Raw genomic sequence first — 20,614 nt, 5'->3', positions numbered from 1 at the left:
GATATTTCATTTCCCACTCGCCCGCCATGCATAATTTCCCGTCAATGCAAATTTTGATGCGCCCCGCTTTCACCGCTAGTGCCGCGTGACACAGAAAATGGATCTTTGCCAGTCAATAGGTAACAAAACAATGCAATTTTTTGTTTGCTGGAGGTGTGAGAATCTCATTTCGGGTGGCAGAATGTAAACAAACAAGCTTTTTAAAGCATGTGAGGCCGCAAGAGAGAGAGAGAAAGAAAATGATCGAAGTGAGAAGCAGCAGCGGAGCCGATCTGTCGGGCGTAGATCTAAGGCACTAAGCTCGCTATTCAAATATTATGACGGCGCTGATGAGAAGCCTCGTCTCAGGCGCGGACGGGCCCGATAAATTAGAGGCGCCCTTCTCGTTTACTCATCAGAGCTAATGAGCCTGATCAAATTACCTGGAGGATCGTAATTACAGGCCAGTGGCAGCCATTCGCCAGGGGGGCGGAGCTTAAAGATGATGCAATTGGGCTTGTGTGTGCCATGGGTCATAACATTGGGTACCATCTATGGCAGGGATGGGCATTATTTATTTATTCATTTATTTTAAACAGAAAAATGGGCCAAGTCATTCAAACATAAAATTGTGAATGTAAAATATGTTAAATACCTCATTTTAATAACCAAATTATTATGAAATATTTCAAATAAATAAATTAAAAATTCTGATTTTTTTTTGTTGATTATTTGCAATAAGCTTAATGAGATACGTGGTATAGCTGGTTAAAAAGTTATTTCACAGGAAGGGTACAATACGTTAAAATGGGTCAGTATACATCAGAAGAACTTGACATTGTTTGTGGTGTACCCCAGGGCCCTGTGTTAGGTCCAAAGCATTTCAATGTATATATATAAATGATATTTTTAATGTATTACAATCACTAAAGCTTATACTATTTGCAGATGATGCAAACATATTTTATATAAATATATAAATATTTATATATTTTATTGGTAATGTTAAGTGTAATTATGAATTGCATATAACTATTGATGGTGTTCAGATTGAGAATGTAAATGAGATAAAAATTTTAGGAGTTATAATCAACGAGAAGTTGACATGGAAGACCCACGTCAGACAAATAAAAACAAAAATCTCCAAAAGCTTCCAAAAGTAAAACATTCATTGGAAGGAAATGTACTTCGTTATACTTTATTGCACCTTGATACAACCATATTACTACGTGTTGTCTTAGAATTATTGATATGTGCTGTTTGTGCTTTTTGCTTTTGTTTTGTTTCTGGTTTGTCTCTTACCCAAGCTGGTATTGTTGTTTTTCATTTTCATTGCTGGTATGAGCTTTTGGTGTCATCTTAGTTAATTAACACATTGTTTTAGTTCTGTTTGTAAACACACTTGTTTTTCAGTGTTCATGGAAACCCCTGTTGGTTACTGCAAGCTTGCAGGAAAATAGCTAAATTAGTTTTCTAAATTTGCTATTCATTAGATTGGGGGTGGGACTTAATACGTTTTTCTTCCTCCCACTCACTTTTGTTTGGAGAAATTGATATATTGTTAATGTTGATTGCTGCTTGAAATAAATGAACATTGAAATGAAATGAATAGAAACAAAATCAATGCATTCGAATCAATTTTAGCCAATCAATAAACAGCTAATTAACATGTGCCTTATTGCATCACCAAAAGCTGTTTCTAATATTTCAGTTAAAGCTTGTTTCGCCACATGCAGGGTTCAAACAAATATTTTGGGTCTTTCTTTTGTTTTTTTATACTGGATTTAATTATATTAGGCACATTGAAAAAGATGCGATCAAGCTATAAATCAGAAGAGTGGACATGTGAGACATGTTGAAGCATTTAGTTGGAAAATGACAAAAGAGTATGAAGTTGTGTCAAGTTGTTTTTTTATTTATTTTTATTTTTACAATGGTTCATTTAGATTTAAACAAAAAGCAGCCTTTTCCCATTAAATACATAATTTGATCAACTGTAAATGTAGAGCATCAACAGAATGTTGTGGACCAATGCAAAAACTAAACAAAAACTAAACTAGTAATAATAATAGTATTTTGCCACAAAAAAGAAGAAAATAACTATTTTGGTCAAAATAGCAAGTCTAAATTTACTTAAATTAGCAAGTTCAGATTAACTTAAATTTACGTGCAGTTAACAAAATATATTCCCCCCCCCCAATGACTATGGTCTAGGTCTTTTTAAAATCCAATTAATTTATTTTTTTCTAGCACTGTGTTTTTTTATTACCGTAATTTTCGCAAGCTGTAATATATTTCTGTACTGTGTTTTAAACGGTTTTGCTTTTTAAATGCTTTTAAATGTACTTTTAGTTCTGCAAAGCACATTAAGTTAGCCTGTGTGTGAAACGTGTAAATAAATAAAGCAGTCTTGCCTTGCCCTCATCTGAAAATCGGAACCATTTTAGGCTTAACTACGTTTAATTTGTGGCATACACAAATGAACCAACATTTTACAAACACCTTTCAGTGTAATCCAGTGCACTTGTAAACCAACCCGTCAGTAAATTAATTACAAATAGCTTTACTATGCATGCGAAAGCATCATTTTTGGATACAGTTAGCGTGGGTGTACCTATTGTTGCGTCCGGGTGAGTGTATTTCCATGCCAAAGTTTCCCCCAACAAGATTACAAATTCAGCTCAAAAGAGACTTTTCATACAGATGAAGCACTTGACGGCTAATGGCAAATTCTAATGAGCAGCCTGGACACAAGGGCTCACCTCAGAGGATTCCATTTCATCACACGCACGCACACACAAATTGTTTTACTTATGAATATTAATATCCCTCTAATTTGAGGCTGTTGTTAATGCTTGTCGCTCGGCGCTAGCTGGGCGAATCGGGTCCCATTCCTGTTTGCAACCATGTATTCCACACCCCAGACACCCGCTGACACTAAGCCCTCGCCTTTGAGTCTTAATTGCACCAGTGCAAGCATTTGCAGGAGACGGGGCACAAAGCTTTAATTAACTCTAATATCACACATTCAAGTCTCGACTGTCAGACGCATCACACGCGTGCCACCTTCCTTTTTTTTTCTTTTTACACACCAAACATCATCTCAGAACTCAGTTTCGACTTTGTGATCACCATTTCATGCATCGCAGAGTGAGCTGCGTGTCATATCTGCTGCAGTTCATCTACATTTCACATTTGAGTTGCTTGTTGCAAAAACAAAAAAAGAGGGGGTGGGGGGGCTTAAAAACAAAAATGGGAATTTATTCCAATTGAATCAGAGTGAATGTCTTACATTTTGAAAGGTTTAGATTGAGGATTGGGGAAGCAGTGGAATCGCAGCAAAAGTGGGCAGAATGATACAAACTGGGCACAGAATAACTTCTCCCCATGTATGTGCTTTATGTACGAATACTCTTCAGCTTTCGCACAATAATTCCACCTCATGCACACGCACACACGCGCTAATCTTCAAAGGATTTGTTGGACGGCAGAGTTGAAAGTTGCTACAAGCGCGCCTTCCTTTCCAAGCTAAAATGCTAAAAGCGAGCAGGCCGCACATTCAGGTGCGGCACATTCGCCGTGCAGATATTAGTAAAGAGTAATGTTTAATTAAAGCACGTCAGACGTGTGATAAGGCCGCACTATAGTTTATAAGCCTTGGCCGCCATAAGCTAGCGCCAGAGCTAATCCTCTTTCACGTAGCATAACTGCGTCGGCACGGCTCAAACTTTCTCTTTTTTTTTTTAGACAGCATTTATAAAATTAGCAAAGAAATTAACTGTCTGCAAGTGTGGCAAATTGGATTTTGCAAGTGGTGGCTGTGTGTGCGTGTAAGAGAGTGTGTGTGATAGAGCATAGCCAGGCTGCCACCTACAGTACAAAATGGAGGCTGCTCAACACGTGTGGCTTAATTAACAAGCCCGCCGCGTCCTCCTCCGCCCCTCTGTCTTCTTCTCCTGCTAATGTCGTTACAGGAAATTTGTTAAAATCCATTATTGTAATTATTAATGAAATAATTTCAATTTGGCTGGGAGACTGTGGAAGGATTACACGTGTGTCTAATATGCACATAATGTAGCAGAAATTATTTCAACCGCCAACGACCTACTTTTGACCTCGCGCCATCTGATTGGATGATTTTTTTTTGGGGGGGGGGTGAAATATTAATGACTAATTAAAGTAACACACAGGGACAAGTTATTATTACAAAGTAAAAAAGGAATAAATACAGGATGGTAGGTAGGTGACATGGTATGTGTGTGACAGTGGGAAATGCGATATGCAGGTAATACTGAATAATAAATACGACAATTGGGCCTCCAAAATTGGATGTCTTTTACATTGCTATCAAAAAGAATACAAACAAACGCACCAAGGGAGACCAGACCTCATACAAGGCCAAAGTTTTTATAAAATTGTTTATGCTGCATTCTGGCAGTAATCCTGCCAAAGTGGCATACACACATGCCGATAATCAGGGATCATTTTAGAATTTTTTCAACGCTTACAATCAAAGCCAGAAAAGGCCCGATTACGGAATGTCTGAATAATTACCCTGAGCAATTATCCTGTGCAGTGTTAGAGACAGTGTGTAGAATTTAGTGTCATCTAGTGGTGAACTAATAGGATGCAATGACCTCGGTTCGAAGCACGTGCATTTGCACTACAGTGCCTCAGAGTGACCACACTTTGCAAGCCTACCACAAATTACTATTCACTATGTTCATCTCTTTCGGGCATCCGTAGCAGAAAGATGGCGGCAAAACATGTCAGCCTCCTGTAATGTGCGGCGTGTTCTATGTAATATAATTAGCTATTATTGGACCTACACCTATAAATAGATATATTAAAAAAATATGTTGATATAATTTTATTTTTCTATTTTGCATATTATTGAAATGAATAGCGTGTTTTTAAAATGTAATGCATATTGAAAAATCTAAAAATTTGCCACACTGTCCCTTTAAGGGTGACTTAAATGCTAAAGTGGAACTAAATAGCAACATTTTGCAAGAATACTTGGCATGATCATTTTTGACATGAAAGCATCGACCCATAGTTGCTACTTGCTAGCATAACTATCTGTGATAACTAGCGTAACTATGGGTTGAAGACATGATAGTTTTGTGTCATCACCCCGTAGATATTATGGCAGCAACTTGTTTTCTGGGTTTGGTCACATGACACCTGCGAGCACAAATGTTGTGACGTTAATTCCGGTCAACATCCTGGGCAGGGGATATATGTATTGCTGCAAAAATTTGGTTCCTCTTTTAACATATTTAATATCTACGATCACACATCTTAACCAAATTCAGGGTTGACTAGTTTTATTAAGATGTTGAAATCGGTACTTTATTCACACGATGACCTCAAAATGTCTCAAAGTTGTAAGGCAATGATTTAGCAAATAATTGGAAAATTATTCCACTCGCCGCTTACTTCTTCGACCAAACAGTTTTGAGATGGCGGATTTCCTTTTAGGTTTGCCTTTCTTTAATCCTAATGATAACAAAAGGAAACAAAAAACACAAACAAATTGTCCATCAAACTTAACATAAAAACTAAGGATTAAAGATTATACACTGTCCTTACCCAAATTTTTCATCATTGCATTCAGCTGCTCATCCTCTGCTAATTCCCTGAAAATGAGTTTAAAAAAAGCTGCATTAGTGATTGGAATAAAAGTGACTCTGCATGCAAGGAACTAAGCCAGCAGAGGGTACTGTTTTCCCCCTTTTTTTCAATCAATGACATCATTGATGATGCCAAGCCTTGACTGCAAAAAGTCTAAAGTCGCTAAATCCCTTCCTAAGGAATTATTTGATAGAAAAAAAAGAAAAAATGATTGACTTGTTGTTCCTTCATAATAACATTATTTCCGCTCACCTGAGGCGGTCGTCATCCAGGACTTCCACGATAGCGTTCCTGCCATCCACGATCTCCATTAAATTGTGCATCAGCATTTTCTCGCGCCTTCGCTCCTCAGGAGACTTGATGCCATCTGTTGCACCCAATGGGAAAGTCAGCTCCAGAAGCAGAAGCATTGCAGCGTGATGTCAACTTTTACCCGGCTTGTCCAGCAGCCTGCGGAGTTCGTGCTCGACACGCGGCTGCTGCCGCTCCAGCTCCTGAGTCCTCGCTCTGAAACATCACAAATAATCTCTGTCACAACATCTGGATGTTGTTTGGAAGTCCGTGCAAAGCATCATCTAGAATTTTTTGTATCTATCTATCTATATAATTAGGGGTGTCAAAATTAGTGAGTTAATTTTGAGTTAATTTAAAGTTCCTTTAACGCCACCATTTTTTTTAATGCGCGAGTAATGACCACCCCTTTACTTGGACACTTATTTAATGATAATCATGCATATATTTGTGGAGACAAAATGAAGGAAAATATGCAGAGTTTCACAAGTCACTTAATGTTAAAGATTAGATAGCTCTTACAGTTTTTCTCCATAAGTTTGGCACATTAACAGAGATGACATTTTTTAAACTGCAGGTTTATTTGGTCAAACAGACCTACATTTATGCACAACCTATTAGTTAATTAGCAAAAGCACATATCTATCCCAAAACTGCTCACACATGCTTCAAGTTATTTTCCCAAACAAAGAGTCGGTTCAGTCACAACTGCAAAGATCCTTCTCAATTGCGTTGACTCATCTGCATTCACTTAGTGTTTTTGCCAAAAGTAACTTGGACGATTTTGCACAACACCACGGATCATCTGCAAAAGCTCATATCTCTCCTAAAACAGCTTACCTACGTATCAAAGTCCCCCAAAAAAAATTTTATGGGATTTTTAATAGGTTTTATGTGAATTAATGAGTACACGCTCACACAAAATATTTTTTTTTTAAATAAAATAAATAAATAAAAAAGAGAGAGCAATGATGATGACATGTCGAATCGGTAAAATTACCGAATGAACAATACTGAGCTCTCTCTCAGAAAAATGTATTGTCCCTTTGGCATTCTGTAAGCACTGCAAGTCAAAATCATCAGATGTATACAATTAAATATAAAATAGATTTTACAAGAGCAGTTTTCAAAGTTTGCGGTTTGACATACTCCACTCACAGTCAAGGAAACTGCAACACTTTTTATTCACACAGTTACTTACACATTAGAGTACAATAAAGTGTAAGCCGAATTCTGTATATTTATGAAAAACTAATAACTAAAATTATATCTAGCGCACAGCGTAAATGAAGAACCAACTACTGTAACACTTTCACTACACAGTAAATTCTGTCGAGTAAATTTGACTCTACTTAGCGTGGGACCAAATAGACTCAGTTTTAGAGTTACACTTAGAAGAGTTTAAGATAAAAAAGTGAAAATAAATAAAAATCACTCAAGGGTTGAGGAACGAACTCACGACTTTCGGCTTGGGAGACAGCCGATCGACGCCCTGAGCTAAAGAGCTCCTGCTGTGTGATAGTATATCGCTCGTGTCAGCTGGAATCTTCATAACTCTGAGACCAAGAACATCTTGGAGCTAAGCAAACAGTAGAAGTGACGTAGCTCAGGTGGTACTGCGGCCGTTTCCCAACCTAAAGGTTCCTCAACCCTTGAGTGACTTGTATTGTATTTTTTTCAATTTTTTTATTATACTCTTGTCCACGTGTAAATATTACTCTAAAACTGAGTCTATTTGGTCCCACTCAAAATAGAGTCAAATTTACTCTAAATAGAGTCAAACTTACTCTACAGAATTTCTTGTGCCGTCACTATCGTCACCTTCCCTCTCTTAGCCATCCTTACGCTGCTCTCTGTATGGCCAAAGGTTTTCATCCACGTCACAGCGGAAAAAAACGGCGTGAATGTCTCAACCATCCTCTACATTGATCTCCTGTGTTTTACTGGACTAATTTTGACAATTGAACAGATGATTTTGCATTTTATGACTTGCACACTGAAATCCTGCCGACAAGTTTTGGAGAAGACATCCATTAAAATGAAAAACAACTAATCCAGTTTGATCAGCAAAATCTGTTTGTTTGGAAAATGTGCTAAATGTGGCCACGTTGTGCACAGATCCACTGAGGCAATTGAGACATTGGCAATTTGATGAAAGCAATAAAAAATGCTATTTAGTTGAGACCAATTGTAGGGTGGTTTAGGGATTTGTCCATGGTATTTTAAAAATGTCAAATCGTTTCAAGAAATGTGCCAAACCCTGTGGAGAAAAACTGTCATATAAAAAAAAAATGCACTGAGCTGTCACTGTCTTACATATGCAATTATGCCCTCCAGTGGCAGAAAAATGACACACAAATCAATATCTCACTCATTTTTTACAGTACAGTACATATTTTTCATTGTAACTGAAATTTTTTTTAACACAAAGGAAAAAATGAAAAATTAACTGAGCAAGTGCCAGCTACTCACGTGTAGACAAGTTCGGACTCCTTCCTGATGAACATTTGCTTCTTTCGAATGAGATTGAACCAGTCGACCATAAGCGGGTCCATCAGCAGGTCGCCCTTGCCCTCTGGAAAGCACCAAAACAACATGTTGCTACACAACCCTCTGCGTGATTACTATTAGTGATGGAAAACATTGAGATTTGTTTGAGACTTTGAACAACGCACAGGTTTTATTTACTCGTGAATTTTTTTCACATCACGTAGCCATTGTTGACCTTGAGCAATGCAATCAGGCCACCGACTGGCGACACGATCAGGAAGCATCCCCGAAGACCGTCTGCGCCACTCACCTCATTCGGCCACAGACATGTCGAGTAAACCTCCCGCTCACACGTGCACACTCCAGCTTAATGTGTGTATTCACATGATGATGTCATCACACATCAACTTATTGATTGATCTAATGTGGCTACAACTTAACAGTGTATCAGACCGCGTGGAACCACACTGCCCCTAAGTGGCCAAATCGGTTACAACATGAACAGCGCTCCAAATAAAGGCACACACAAACAAAGGGAAGACGGTATAAAATAATTTAAATAAAATCGATTTTGGGACATTTTAAATTGATTCTGAATCGTACTAAATGAGAATCGCAATTCTTATGAGAATCAATTTTTTGGCACACCCCTAATATCTATCTCACCAAATACGTCTCCTTGGAGACAAAACACAGGACGCGGTTACAATGCACGTATATTGTGTACAACGTGTAGCAATGCAACACAATACAACAATAAGTGTGTCCAAATTCACAAGGCTGGGTCCTCTGAGAGCCGAATTTGATGGCTGCATGACGGCACGGACTTACAAATGAAGGCAGCATTGACAATCCATTCATATATAAGCCGACAAATTCCACATTCGGATGGATGACATGACAAACTACGTGAACGGGGAGATGGCTTGGAGGAAATAAGCGTGGAGGTTGGCTTATCTGGTGAGTTTTTTTTCGTTTTTTGTTTGATTGTTGAAGTGTGAAGCAAGCTAGCAATGACACAATACAATTAGCATGTGGCGATTGTTTAGATAGAGGATGCAGAAGCCTCTTTTTTTTTCTTCCGTTGTGGTGCGGCGCGACGGGAAACAAATCAGAATCAAAAAATTTCCGCGGCATTGAGTAGCAGCGAGCCGGACTCGAGGGAAAAGAAAAGATCTCGTAATAAGATGTCAAAAGCATGGAAGTAGCACAACCGCGATGAACCAGCACTTAAGAGCAAGCTCCCGGGAGGGAGCTGCTTGTGTGGAGGAGAAGACACCGTAAGTTTTCAACTTTTTTCCCTTCCTTGTTTGCAATGATTAACCCGGTCATTCAACTTGTGCATTTATTCATTCAAACTGCAACATGGAACTTGTGCTTCAACCTCGCACAAACAGAACTTGTGCCCACTGCCCACTTAAACACACACACACCCCTCACACACTCGCCTCTTGCTGACACAGACACACACTTCTCAAATACATGCAAACGTTTATTGTTCTTAATTTCTTAATGTCTTTATATAAAGACACACACACACACACACACACACACACACATATATATATATACATACACTTTTGGAGGACTACTATCAGACAAATCCCCCCCATGTTGATAACATTTTGGTTCAGATTGTGGTTTTTGCGGTTTTATTTATTGAAAGAAAGTTTTTATTTTATTATTTTTGTATTATAAGATTCCATTGCACTACAACTATGTGCACTTTATCGTTGTATTGTTCAATACAAATAATTTTTTAACTTGAATTAAAATATATCGGAAGCAAGAATTTTTTTGTTTTATTCATGGAGATAAATTAGCATTAATTGCTATATAGGTCAAATTATGGAGAGAAAATCAATAATCGAATTGAAATCGAATCAAATCGGATTTAAAAATGAATCGTTAGATTCCTCTATGCATCAAAAAACTATTTTCTAGATTAATCGATTAAAAAAATAATCATTTAACCCAGCCCTAATTCACATACGTGTTGTGCAGTTTTCATGACATGCTGGAGATCCTGCGTTTTCTGTAAGGGACAGTTCTCATGCTAGATTGTGATATAGTCCTCTACTTTAGGTAATGAAAAGGTCACTCATTTGCTTTCAAAAATGTATAAATATGTTCTATTTTAAATATTACCATGCTCCCAATGACTCATTTATACGTGTTTTTTTGTGTGTTTTTTATGCCAGGGCATAATGCAGCCTCTGAACTGAAGAGAATGGTTGAAGCAATGGTAGTTATTACAAAAACGGCCAGCAGGTGGCAGCAGAGTATAAGCGATCAACCAGGGCCATGTTGTTATCTTCCCCACTGTTTTAAACAAATTTGTGAATAATGATGAAACTTAGCTATATATATATATATATATATATATATATATATATATATATATATATATATACTATGCTGCAAAACAGAAACTGAAAGAAATAATTTTTTTTTTAATGAAAGAAGAGACTAATCTTTCTTTTGATAGGTTCTATTAAAGCAATAGAACACAATATTCTGTGGGCCTTGCAAAATCAGTCAAAATCCAGTAAATCAGCTGGGAGCAAAGGGGGTTGCTTCAGTGAAAATGGCTGGCAGTGAATGGGTTAAAGGTTGTTTTTCTAAACACCCAATGCTGCATTAAACAAACAGCAATGATAAGTACCAGTTACTTAACTCATATTTTAAATGCCAAAATGTAATTACTATTCTTATCCATGACATGTATCCCTTTTTTGGAGCGTCGCCATCCAAACAGGAGGAAGGGGGAGGGAGGAAGACGAGGGCATACCTTCCTCACAGCAGCGGAGCTTCCTCTCCAGCTCGACACCTTCCCTCTCCATCAGCGCCAGGTTCGTCTCGATGTCGTCCAACTCGCGCTCTATCCGCTCCGCCGGGATGTGATAAGACATGCGCTGATATAAAACAAAAGCGCTTTAAAGGGGTCCATTCAAGTCCTTTCATAATTTAGAAAAAAAATAAAGTCGGACTTGATAAGTTAAATGAAAAATTTTCCATTTTTTGGACAGCGTACATGTCACGCTGTTAATTAGTCTCTTAAGAGATTTAATGGAGGGAACTTACGGAGGGTGAGCTCATTTCAGCGCTGGAGGCGTTGGTGGGTGACAAATACTTTCCCTTTTTAGCGTCTAAGAGGTAGATGAAATAGGATTAGATGGCAGCTTTTGTCACATCTGACTCTACCTTATGTGTTTTCTGTCAAAAGCCATATTTCATCAGCAATGATGGCCGTTAAAGCATGTGTGTGTTGAGGTGACGGCGTGCCTGATGGGACGTCTCCCTTGGAGGTCGGCGAGCTAATGGACTCCACAGCTGGCCATCTTGCGGGGGCTTTGACAGGCGAGCGCCTCCTGGGAGGATCGGCTGGAATAAGGACAGCAAGCTTTAATGTCTCACTTCAATTTGCATGAGATTTTCAGCACAAACAAATAAAGGCCTGAAATGTGCGAAAAATTCTAATGTCATCTTTTTTTTTTTTATTGTCAGTAACAATTCTAGCCATCAAGAACTTTATTGATTTTCAATGATTTTTATTTTAAAGCCATGTTTAATACAAAGCTACTACTTTGGCATCATCTGGTGGCATCTTGATAGTAATTACAACATTTATTGTAGAGGTGTTGGTTACTTGCGGCAGGCGGCGTTCGCTTTAATTCCAAGTCATAACAAGAAGACTATTAATTTTTCAATTACAGTCCTCTAATGCTAAAGAAAGCACCCTGTTGGTTTTGACATGTATTTTCAATTTACCATAGCGCTTGTCCTCCTGAGCTGGAGCCCTGGATTGGTCAGCTGCCAATCACAGAGCATTCACACTCGCGTTCACGATCAACAATTTAGAATCTTGAATGGCGTGCACCTATCAAATATTTTTTAGAACATTATATTCTAATTATTATTTTTTAAATGGTATTTTGCATTATTTAATAATAACAAAGGGTTTGTATGGTTTCAGGTTTTAATTTTGTCCAATTGGAGTTGCAATCCTCACGTTCTACTGGAGTATCTGTGATTTTTGAGTGTGTGTGGCTACAGGTGGCTGTGTCTTTCTTTTTTTGCAACGTCATTATTTTTTATTAGAATCAACTCACCCCGATGCACGTAGACAGCTGGTGAAAGAGTGACAGGATGAGGAGGCGGTACAGTCACTGGAGTCGGGGGAGGCGTCTTTGCGGTGCTGCTGGAGACGCTGGAGAGAGCTGTAGATGTCAAGTCATTCTGATGTTCTTTTCCAGCACTTTCTACACCTCTCCTGCACAACACAAAGAAACGCATGGCGGGACATTACAAGAGCAAAAAAGAGAGGCATCGTCTTCTAATTTGAAAGTGCTGAGAAGCAACAGTAGAGATGAAAGACACACCGGAGTCATTAGTGGAGGATAGGAATGGGAAGAGTTGCTGTTAAGAGGACGATAAGGTTGGGGGAAAGCGCTAGTGTAGTTTAGAGATGCGAGCGAGATTAGACAAGATCAGGACTGACGGGTCTAATAAGCCAGTTAGTGATACTGATAGGCTTTACCTTGGCGCCTCGGCTATGGTTTCCGCAGGGTTAGGCTTTGGAGGATCTGTCGGCAAAATAGAATAGTGGCTGAGGGGATGCCTTTATTTGGGCATTTTAAAATATCATTTATAAGCGATAAAATTATGAATGGTTTTTTACATAGTACTACTGTAATACTATTATTTTTTTCTACAAATATATCAGTAGAATGATTTATGCATTTTAAAATATGATTCTGCTTTATTAAATTATATACCATTTTATATTGAGCAAAGCATTTACATTATGTATTACTGTATATAATTCACACAAATGTACTATAAAGTTAAGAGTCAAAATGTGTTTTAAATCTGTACTATTAAATAAAAATATATATTTTATCTACTTTTTACCAGTATTTATATACAAAAAAATTATTAGCTAACCAAAATTATATGATATGTAATTAAAATAAACAACTTCAGCTTTACAGATGCCACGTTCACTGCAACACGTCATAATAAAGGTAATTACAGCCCCCTAGTGGCACCACCAGATATTTCCGTTCTTGACAAAGTGGGGAAGGGTCTTTTTGTGCGGTGTTTATTTGTTCGAGTGGACCAGTAAGTGATTAAGGCCCGATATCTATTAATGCGGAGCCCACCATTTGAGGAAGTAGAATATTTTGTCATGTAGTTTTGATTTTGGGAATGCATATTGGTAAGTAACTCAAAAAAAAGCACAGGCATTTGTCCCACATGACAAAGGGCTTTGTTTTGTATGAATAAGGGGCAGGCAAGGGGTCAGGGTGGAGTCTGTTGGGTGCACCTGTGGCAGTCGTCGACCTTATGGTGCTACATTTGATCGCCTCAGGGTGTGCGGATTCTTCACTGCTGGTGTGAAAATTCCTCGCTATACTTTTGTTGTACTTGGCTTTTGGCAGAGTGGAGTGGAGTGGACTGGACTCTCCCCCAAAGCTGCTGAGTGAAATTCACAAATCATAATCTTAATCATTTGAAAAAATTAGAAATGGGACAAATAGGGTAAGAAATAACTGTTACCGTTTCTCTGCCGAACGAACGGTAAATAGACGTTTGTTGTTATTGTTGCAATTTTCCTGGGCCAGTTTCTTTCCTGCTCTGCCCGCGTCGATGTGCGGCCATTGCGGGAATGCCGGAGGCGGCGCTGCTTGGAAAAAGTTCTGCCGGGCCGCTTGAGTTTTCTGCGCCGAGGTGGTCCAGCACTGAGTCTGGGACACTGGATGGACGTGCTTGGAAGAAGGTGCAGGCTGGATGGCGACGGAGCTTTCTAACCATCCGGATGCTGCCTTAAGCCGAGCCTCGGCCGAAGGTTTGGAAATCTTCTCGGGGTGCACGTGGCAAATAAAAGTGTCCGGATTCTTCCCGGGTTTGTAGCCTCCCGCGTGGAGCGTGCTCGAACACTCGCAGCATCTGGAATAGCATCATGAAAAAACTATCAGAACATCTGTTCGGACAGGGACTCCTTACACTTTCTTTGAACTTAGTACTTAGTTGAAAATGTTTCTTACACGAAACAGCTTCTGTGAAAGAGTTTGCCGTCCACAAAGTGTCGTTGGACCAGATGAACGTGACTGTTGCAAGCCACACATTTGCTGTTGAGTGTTGCACTTTTGTTGGTGGTCGGCTTCTGGAAAACAAGCTTGACAAGTGGATCTCATTGGAGCAGATGTGCGGGCGTGGCCAATGAAGTGACCCCACCTGAACAGCAGCTTTTGCCAATTTAGGAGACGTCCAGCCAGCAACAGGGGAAGGAGCCAGATTCTTGACGGTGGTCTTGGTTGGCGAGGCTTTGGGGGCTACCGGTGGATTTTTCTTCTCTGACGGGGCTTCCTTGGAGCGCTGCACCAGACGTTTTACTTCTACCGAAGAGGAAAACAAAAGTTTTATATATATATTTATATATATATATATATATATATATATATATATATATATATATATATATATATATATATATATATATATATATATATATATATATATATATATATATATATATATATATATATATATATATATATATATATATATATATATATATATATATATATATATATATTACATAAATAGCAATTAGTAAATATTGTAATTTTGTTTGAACAACATTCATACACTTTCAAAAACATTTTAAATATTTTAAATAACAACTTTAAATATTATTACAAATTAACATGATTAATAATTTTATTAATAAAAAAACATTTAAAAAATATATATTTAAATTTTTATTTATTTTGTTAAAACTCAATAAAAAATAAAATAAGCAATAATAATTAACAAATCCTAAAAAATTGTTTTAAAATATTTTAACATATTTAATTTTTTAAAGAGAAAAACCTAACTTTATAAAAAATCATTTGTAAAAAATTGCAAAAATTTTAAAGAATGATTAACAAATATTGTATTCCATTTATTATTTATATAACATTATTATAAATATTTTATTTGCTATTTAATTATTTTAAGCTCTATCGTTAACCAACATTGTAAACCATATATGAAAATATTAAGTCTTTAAATATATATTTTTTGTTATAGATAAAAACAAATTAAATAATAATCCCAATAACAAACATCATAATAACAACAACAAAATTTATACCGCTTTTCAAAAAACAGCTTTCTTGTTTTAGGATTTCATGTCCAGCTAAGAAAAACACAATCATCCAACTGACACACATTTGAAGTAGAAGCCAAAGCAACAATAATGCTGTCATTTCCCCACACATATACTGTATTATATTGAATGAATGTGTACAACGTCAGCTTTACAGATGCCATGTCTGTTGTACCCCCCAAAAAAAAATCATATTGCGCCTACACAGCGCAAGCATGCATCCCCAAACAGCTAAAATAGGTAATTTTGAATAAAAGCCTGAAAATGAGGACGAAATGAAAGGTCCTCACTTTGTGGTCGTGCTTTGAAGTAGTTGTAGTACTGAGAAACGTAGGTGAGAATGCTGAGTCTGTCAGGGATCCTTAAGGCCACCATATCCTCTGCGTCCAACAAAGCCGGAATGCCCAACTCCTCCTCTGCCACCTGAAAAGCCTTCAGAAGCAAAACACTGACATTCGGGAGGCCTGCGTCACAAGTCGGACAATACAATCAGCTTTAAATAGACCTAGATAGCTCACTTCCTGTGCATTCATCGGGATAGAACAGGGAGCAACTTGGACATGATTTTTAAATGTAAACTCTGAATGTGACAAGAGGTGCTTTTGTCCAAATTGTTTCTTATCTAACAACAGTGCAGGAAACGTGACACGTCATGAAATATACAAGAGAGTCTGTTACCAAACTCATGTTTCCTTTACCACGAGCCTCCATGGGAGTCGTGTAAATGCTCTAAGAGGTGCTTCAGCTTTGTAGCAGGAAGTCAACTTCCGCAAAGTCGTCATTCATTGACAAGAGCGCACAGTGACATGCTGTCCTCGCTCGGGAGGAAGCGGCGCAGGAAAAAAATGGGAAAATGACTCATATGACAGAGGACTCCTGGCTGTGGGACTTCAAAGGTTAACATAAGCAAAAAATAAGTGGACAAAAGAAGAACAAGGAAGATGTGTGCTACATAGACAGAAGTATTGAGTAGAGTAGACAAAAATCGGATTCAAGTAAGAGAAAATATAACTCAATTAAAAGTATAAAATAGGAATGTGCAAATTCAAACACTGCCCAACAACATCACGACACTTTAAGAGTGATTTTCCCTCCCCTATTTACATGAATACCAGTTGGGGGCAACAATCCTAAATGTTAAAGCGGAACTAAACAGCAACATTTTACAAGAATAGTTGGCATGATCATTTTTAATAAAAAAACATCAACACATAGTTGCTGGCATAACTAGCTGTGATAACTAGCATAACTGTTAGCATAACGATTTGCGATAACTACCTTAACTATGGGTGGAAAACAACAAACAACAACAAATTCTACACACTGTAAAAAGTACAATAAGCTTTAAAAACGCCCCCTGATAGGAAAGAAGTTCCCTCCAGCTGCCCTTATCTCGCCGGTGCACATTGCTGGAGGTGTGACATCACACGTCAAGTTTTAAAGGGACAAACAAGACGACGTCTCACCAGCTTGTTGTTGTCAAACACGTCCTCCATGCGCAGTGAGTCGTAATTTCTAAACACACACACACAGACAGAAGTATTTTTCCCCCCCTAGTGCAACTTTTTTTAATTGTCATAATCAGAGCCAAGGCAACAAACTAAGCACCAGCATAGTGACTACAATTAAATGCTCTTTGGCAGAATGTCTATAATAACCTAGGAACACATCAATAGAATACCAGTATAGCCTGGTATCAGTGTTGATGCTCATTCGAGTAAAATGCCCCAATACCACTTTGCCGACCTGGCATTTAGCCTGCCCGTCCTAAGTGCCATCTGGCAAATGTGCCATTGATAAGCTAACGAGCTAGCATTACTGTACTGTTGGTGTTTAGATATCTGCCACACACATGCTAATTGTTAGCTCATGCGCCTATTGTGTTTCCATTGTATGCTAGGGGAAGCTAAGTGATTGATTCAAATGCACGTGTAATTCTCTTTGTTTTATGTTTAGTTTGACAGCAACCTTCAGCTGAGAGTGGCAATAACCACTATGTACATGAAGCACTTTTTTTCTTTCTTTTTTTAAGATTATTGACAATTCCAAAATGACGTCACAAGTCAAAATGGTGGTCTTATGCTGAAGTCGGATTTATCCCACTCGGAGTGTCCAAGTCATTCCAAATCATGTTGTGTCACGTGAACACGTGTCTTTTATTATTATTATTATTATTATTATTATTATTATTATTATTATTATTATTATTATTATGTCTTGTGTTTACATTTGCCTTGAACGCTTTGAGGGCGAAACTGACACAATCCAAGTGGGATAACTCTGATTTCCCACTTTCAACCAATGCAACATTTTTTTTTTTCAGCTATGCTCTCCACTCATTAAAAAGCATTGGACTTTGGATCGTTGTAATTTGATTTGTGAGTATTATTTTTGATTTGAAAATGTGATGAAAAAATAATGTGATAAAATGTTGTTTGACTATATAACAACATGCCTGATTTGTATGCTAGTCAGTAGTCACAGGCAAGTAACACCATTGAAATGAAGCGTTGCATTGTGGAAATAGCAGAAATGCCCGGATGTTCTGAATTGTCATCAGGCCCATCTACTACATGGGATTTCATTATTTTTTTTAATTTTTTTTTAAACACCAGGTGGTACTTCTGCATTGAATGCATAGTATTTATGCATAGGCCTACGTTTGTTTATGTTGCTTTTAGTAGGCCTATATTATTATTTCGTACTACATATTCAATGTAGTTCTACTTAATGCTTTATTACTTTGGAAAGCATGTTGTGTCAATCAATCAGAGTCCTCTAGCATATGAACACTGCTTCAGCAAGTTAAGTAGGTTGATATGTTACTGTAAGAACCAGAGGTCCCCAATAAGTAATTTTGTTCAGTGTTCCATGAAGGAGTGGGCCACGTCTGGTAATAAAGTGTCCAGTACTTACATGAGGTCGGGTCTGTGTTTGTGGATGAGCGCGCAGAAGGCCAGTCCGCTGCGGAACGACGTGGTCATGTTGGTGATGTTCACATCTCGGTAACCGTCACACTGACACCGGCACCACTGCTCCAGAGCCTGGATAGCATACATGCTGCCAAAGTGCTCGCGCGAATGTTAGTGGGCGAAGGAGGAGGAAGGTGTTGAAGTAAGGTGGCGGGGGTGGGGGTGGGGGTGGGGGGCTGGGTCAGCCGCGTCCTGTTTGTTGGCGAGTGAGCGATTGGCTTGGGTGTCTGCGCCAAATGGTGCGCAACCGCCGAAGTTGACACTGACGATGACTACACGAACGAACGTAGAAAAAATAGAAGGTCCTCATAGAAGTCCTCACACATTTGTTCAACTCACTGTGAGTATCAAAATCAAAAATATACAATGAATATAGGCGAATCTAAAGTTTATAGAGAGCGCATAAATAAATAACTTTAAAATATTTGAGTGGAGGCTGGGGTTTTTGCACAAATGATGCGCAACCGCTCATTTGTCGCAACATTCGTCATTTAAATTAGCATGGTGACAGATTTAACACAAATACAGTCAAGAACAAATAAATACCGTAGTTTGATGGAAACGTTTATTATTTACAGTTGGTTTTTAAGAGGCACAAAGGCTCGGCTATGTTAATTAATGTAGCTACTATCTGTCTGCACAAGATGGCCGCTCTTTTTTATCATCTTAGTTGTGCACATGCAGTTCTTAATCGTGTGTACAACTGTTTTTATCGCGTATGCTCATGATTACACTGTGGATTAGGATTGAGGCATTAAAAAAAAAAAGAAGACAATTATCTCATGCATGTTTGTTTTTTTGTTTTTTTTTCAATCCATCACACTTTGTGAAATGACTAACTAACATTTTCAAATAATTCATATTTGTTCCACTTGGTTTGGAGAATTTGACCTACAAACCTTGATGCTGTGTAACATAAGGGGAAGTGTAGTGTGACCTGAACTTGAACCTTGCGAAGCCCTCAAACTGCCGTGAATACTGTCAGGTGAACTAAGGCGTTCATTTTATGGGCTGCGTACAGTGTTTTAAAGGCTTGCCGACAAGGACCATGTAAACTGACATACACAAAAATACAGTCAAAACTATAGTGGGGTATAAATGACTTGCTCAGTTACCACCATATATTTTTTTTTGTTTAATCCTTTTATGGCCGAGAAGTGTTTTACACACACATATTTACTGTATGTTGTGTTGTGTATAGAGTATGTTTTTGCTTTTACTAACAATACCCGTACATACAAATTCTCTGTGGGAACCGAGGACCCCACTGCATTGGACGGTCTGCCTATGAGGTTGCCCAGTAGGGTGCAGTGTTTTACTACAGTCCATGAGTTCATGACGCTAAGGTGTACTGTAGTCGACATAAGTAATTTACAACATACAAAACATGACTTCCCCCAAGGTATTTCAAATTGACAAGGTATGTCATGAAAGTTTCAGGACTGGTGTCACAAAAGCGATATTTCAAATCCATACTGCACGTTTTCCCCTTTGAAGTAATCCTTCAAAGTTGTTTGCACTTTCCCAGCCGTCTCTGCCAAACATCCATGCACTCTTGAAAGGATTTTTGCGGGATCCTCCAAAACGAAGTCGTCCGGCCGGCCATCTTGGTGGAGTATACTTCTTCAAAACGTGCCCATTTGATGATCACCACAAGTTTGGAAGGAGGGAAACAAAACAAACAAACTAATGACACGGAGCTGAGTGATGTTATTCTATGCCAGGAGGTGTCGGATGCTCCCGGCACGGTGAAGCAGCTATGTGTTCACCAACCCTCGCCTCTTATCTCATTCACTGCCATTGACGACTATAGACGTCAAAAATTCATTTGAACTCTTTCTATTAGTTTAACTTTTTTTTCACTTTTGTAAACAAGAGTATGAAAACCTAGATTTTTTTTACTGTACATTTAGAACAGATATAAAATGTATGATTAATCGTGAGTTAACTAGTGAAATCATGCAAATAATTGCGATGAAAAGTTTTAATCGCCTAACGCCCCTAATTTTTAATAATCTTTTCTCTCTCTTTTTTAGCGCGTCAGTCGATTTTTTTTTTATTGTAATTAATTGTATGACTTCAATAG

At 38.1% G+C, this 20,614-nt stretch overlaps 1 protein-coding gene across 3 annotated transcripts; it reads right to left on the bottom strand.

Moving 5' to 3' along the window:
• Positions 1-2,207: 2,207 nt before the first annotated feature.
• Positions 2,208-18,663, bottom strand: micall2a (mical-like 2a). Of its 3 annotated transcripts, XM_086077942.1 has the most exons (18): positions 18,473-18,663; positions 17,023-17,071; positions 15,847-15,988; positions 14,638-14,798; positions 14,448-14,566; positions 13,960-14,349; positions 13,727-13,878; positions 12,938-12,983; positions 12,510-12,670; positions 11,683-11,781; positions 11,482-11,546; positions 11,189-11,312; positions 8,380-8,482; positions 6,050-6,123; positions 5,869-5,983; positions 5,575-5,621; positions 5,422-5,481; positions 2,208-5,166 (listed from the first exon to the last, which is right to left on the bottom strand). In XM_086077942.1, exons 1-18 carry the CDS (start codon positions 18,613-18,615, stop codon positions 5,156-5,158), a joined length of 2,061 nt encoding a protein of 686 aa, XP_085934068.1. In that variant the 5' UTR covers positions 18,616-18,663; the 3' UTR covers positions 2,208-5,155. The 3 variants fall into 3 exon arrangements, with proteins under 3 accessions (XP_085934068.1, XP_085934049.1, XP_085934058.1); XM_086077923.1 differs by lacking the exon at positions 2,208-5,166 and having other exon boundaries at positions 5,293-5,481; XM_086077932.1 differs by lacking the exon at positions 2,208-5,166 and having other exon boundaries at positions 5,293-5,481; positions 13,727-13,875; positions 18,473-18,662.
• Between the last annotated feature and the right edge of the window lie 1,951 nt (positions 18,664-20,614).

Source organism: Leptonotus elevatus, chromosome 1 (assembly GCF_054856555.1).
Source record: "Leptonotus elevatus isolate MCC_2025b chromosome 1, RoL_Lele_1.0, whole genome shotgun sequence".
In the NCBI taxonomy this organism is placed as follows: domain Eukaryota; kingdom Metazoa; phylum Chordata; class Actinopteri; order Syngnathiformes; family Syngnathidae; genus Leptonotus; species Leptonotus elevatus.
The sequence above is the reverse complement of the archived record's forward strand: the minus strand, read 5'-3'. Positions and strand labels throughout refer to the sequence as shown.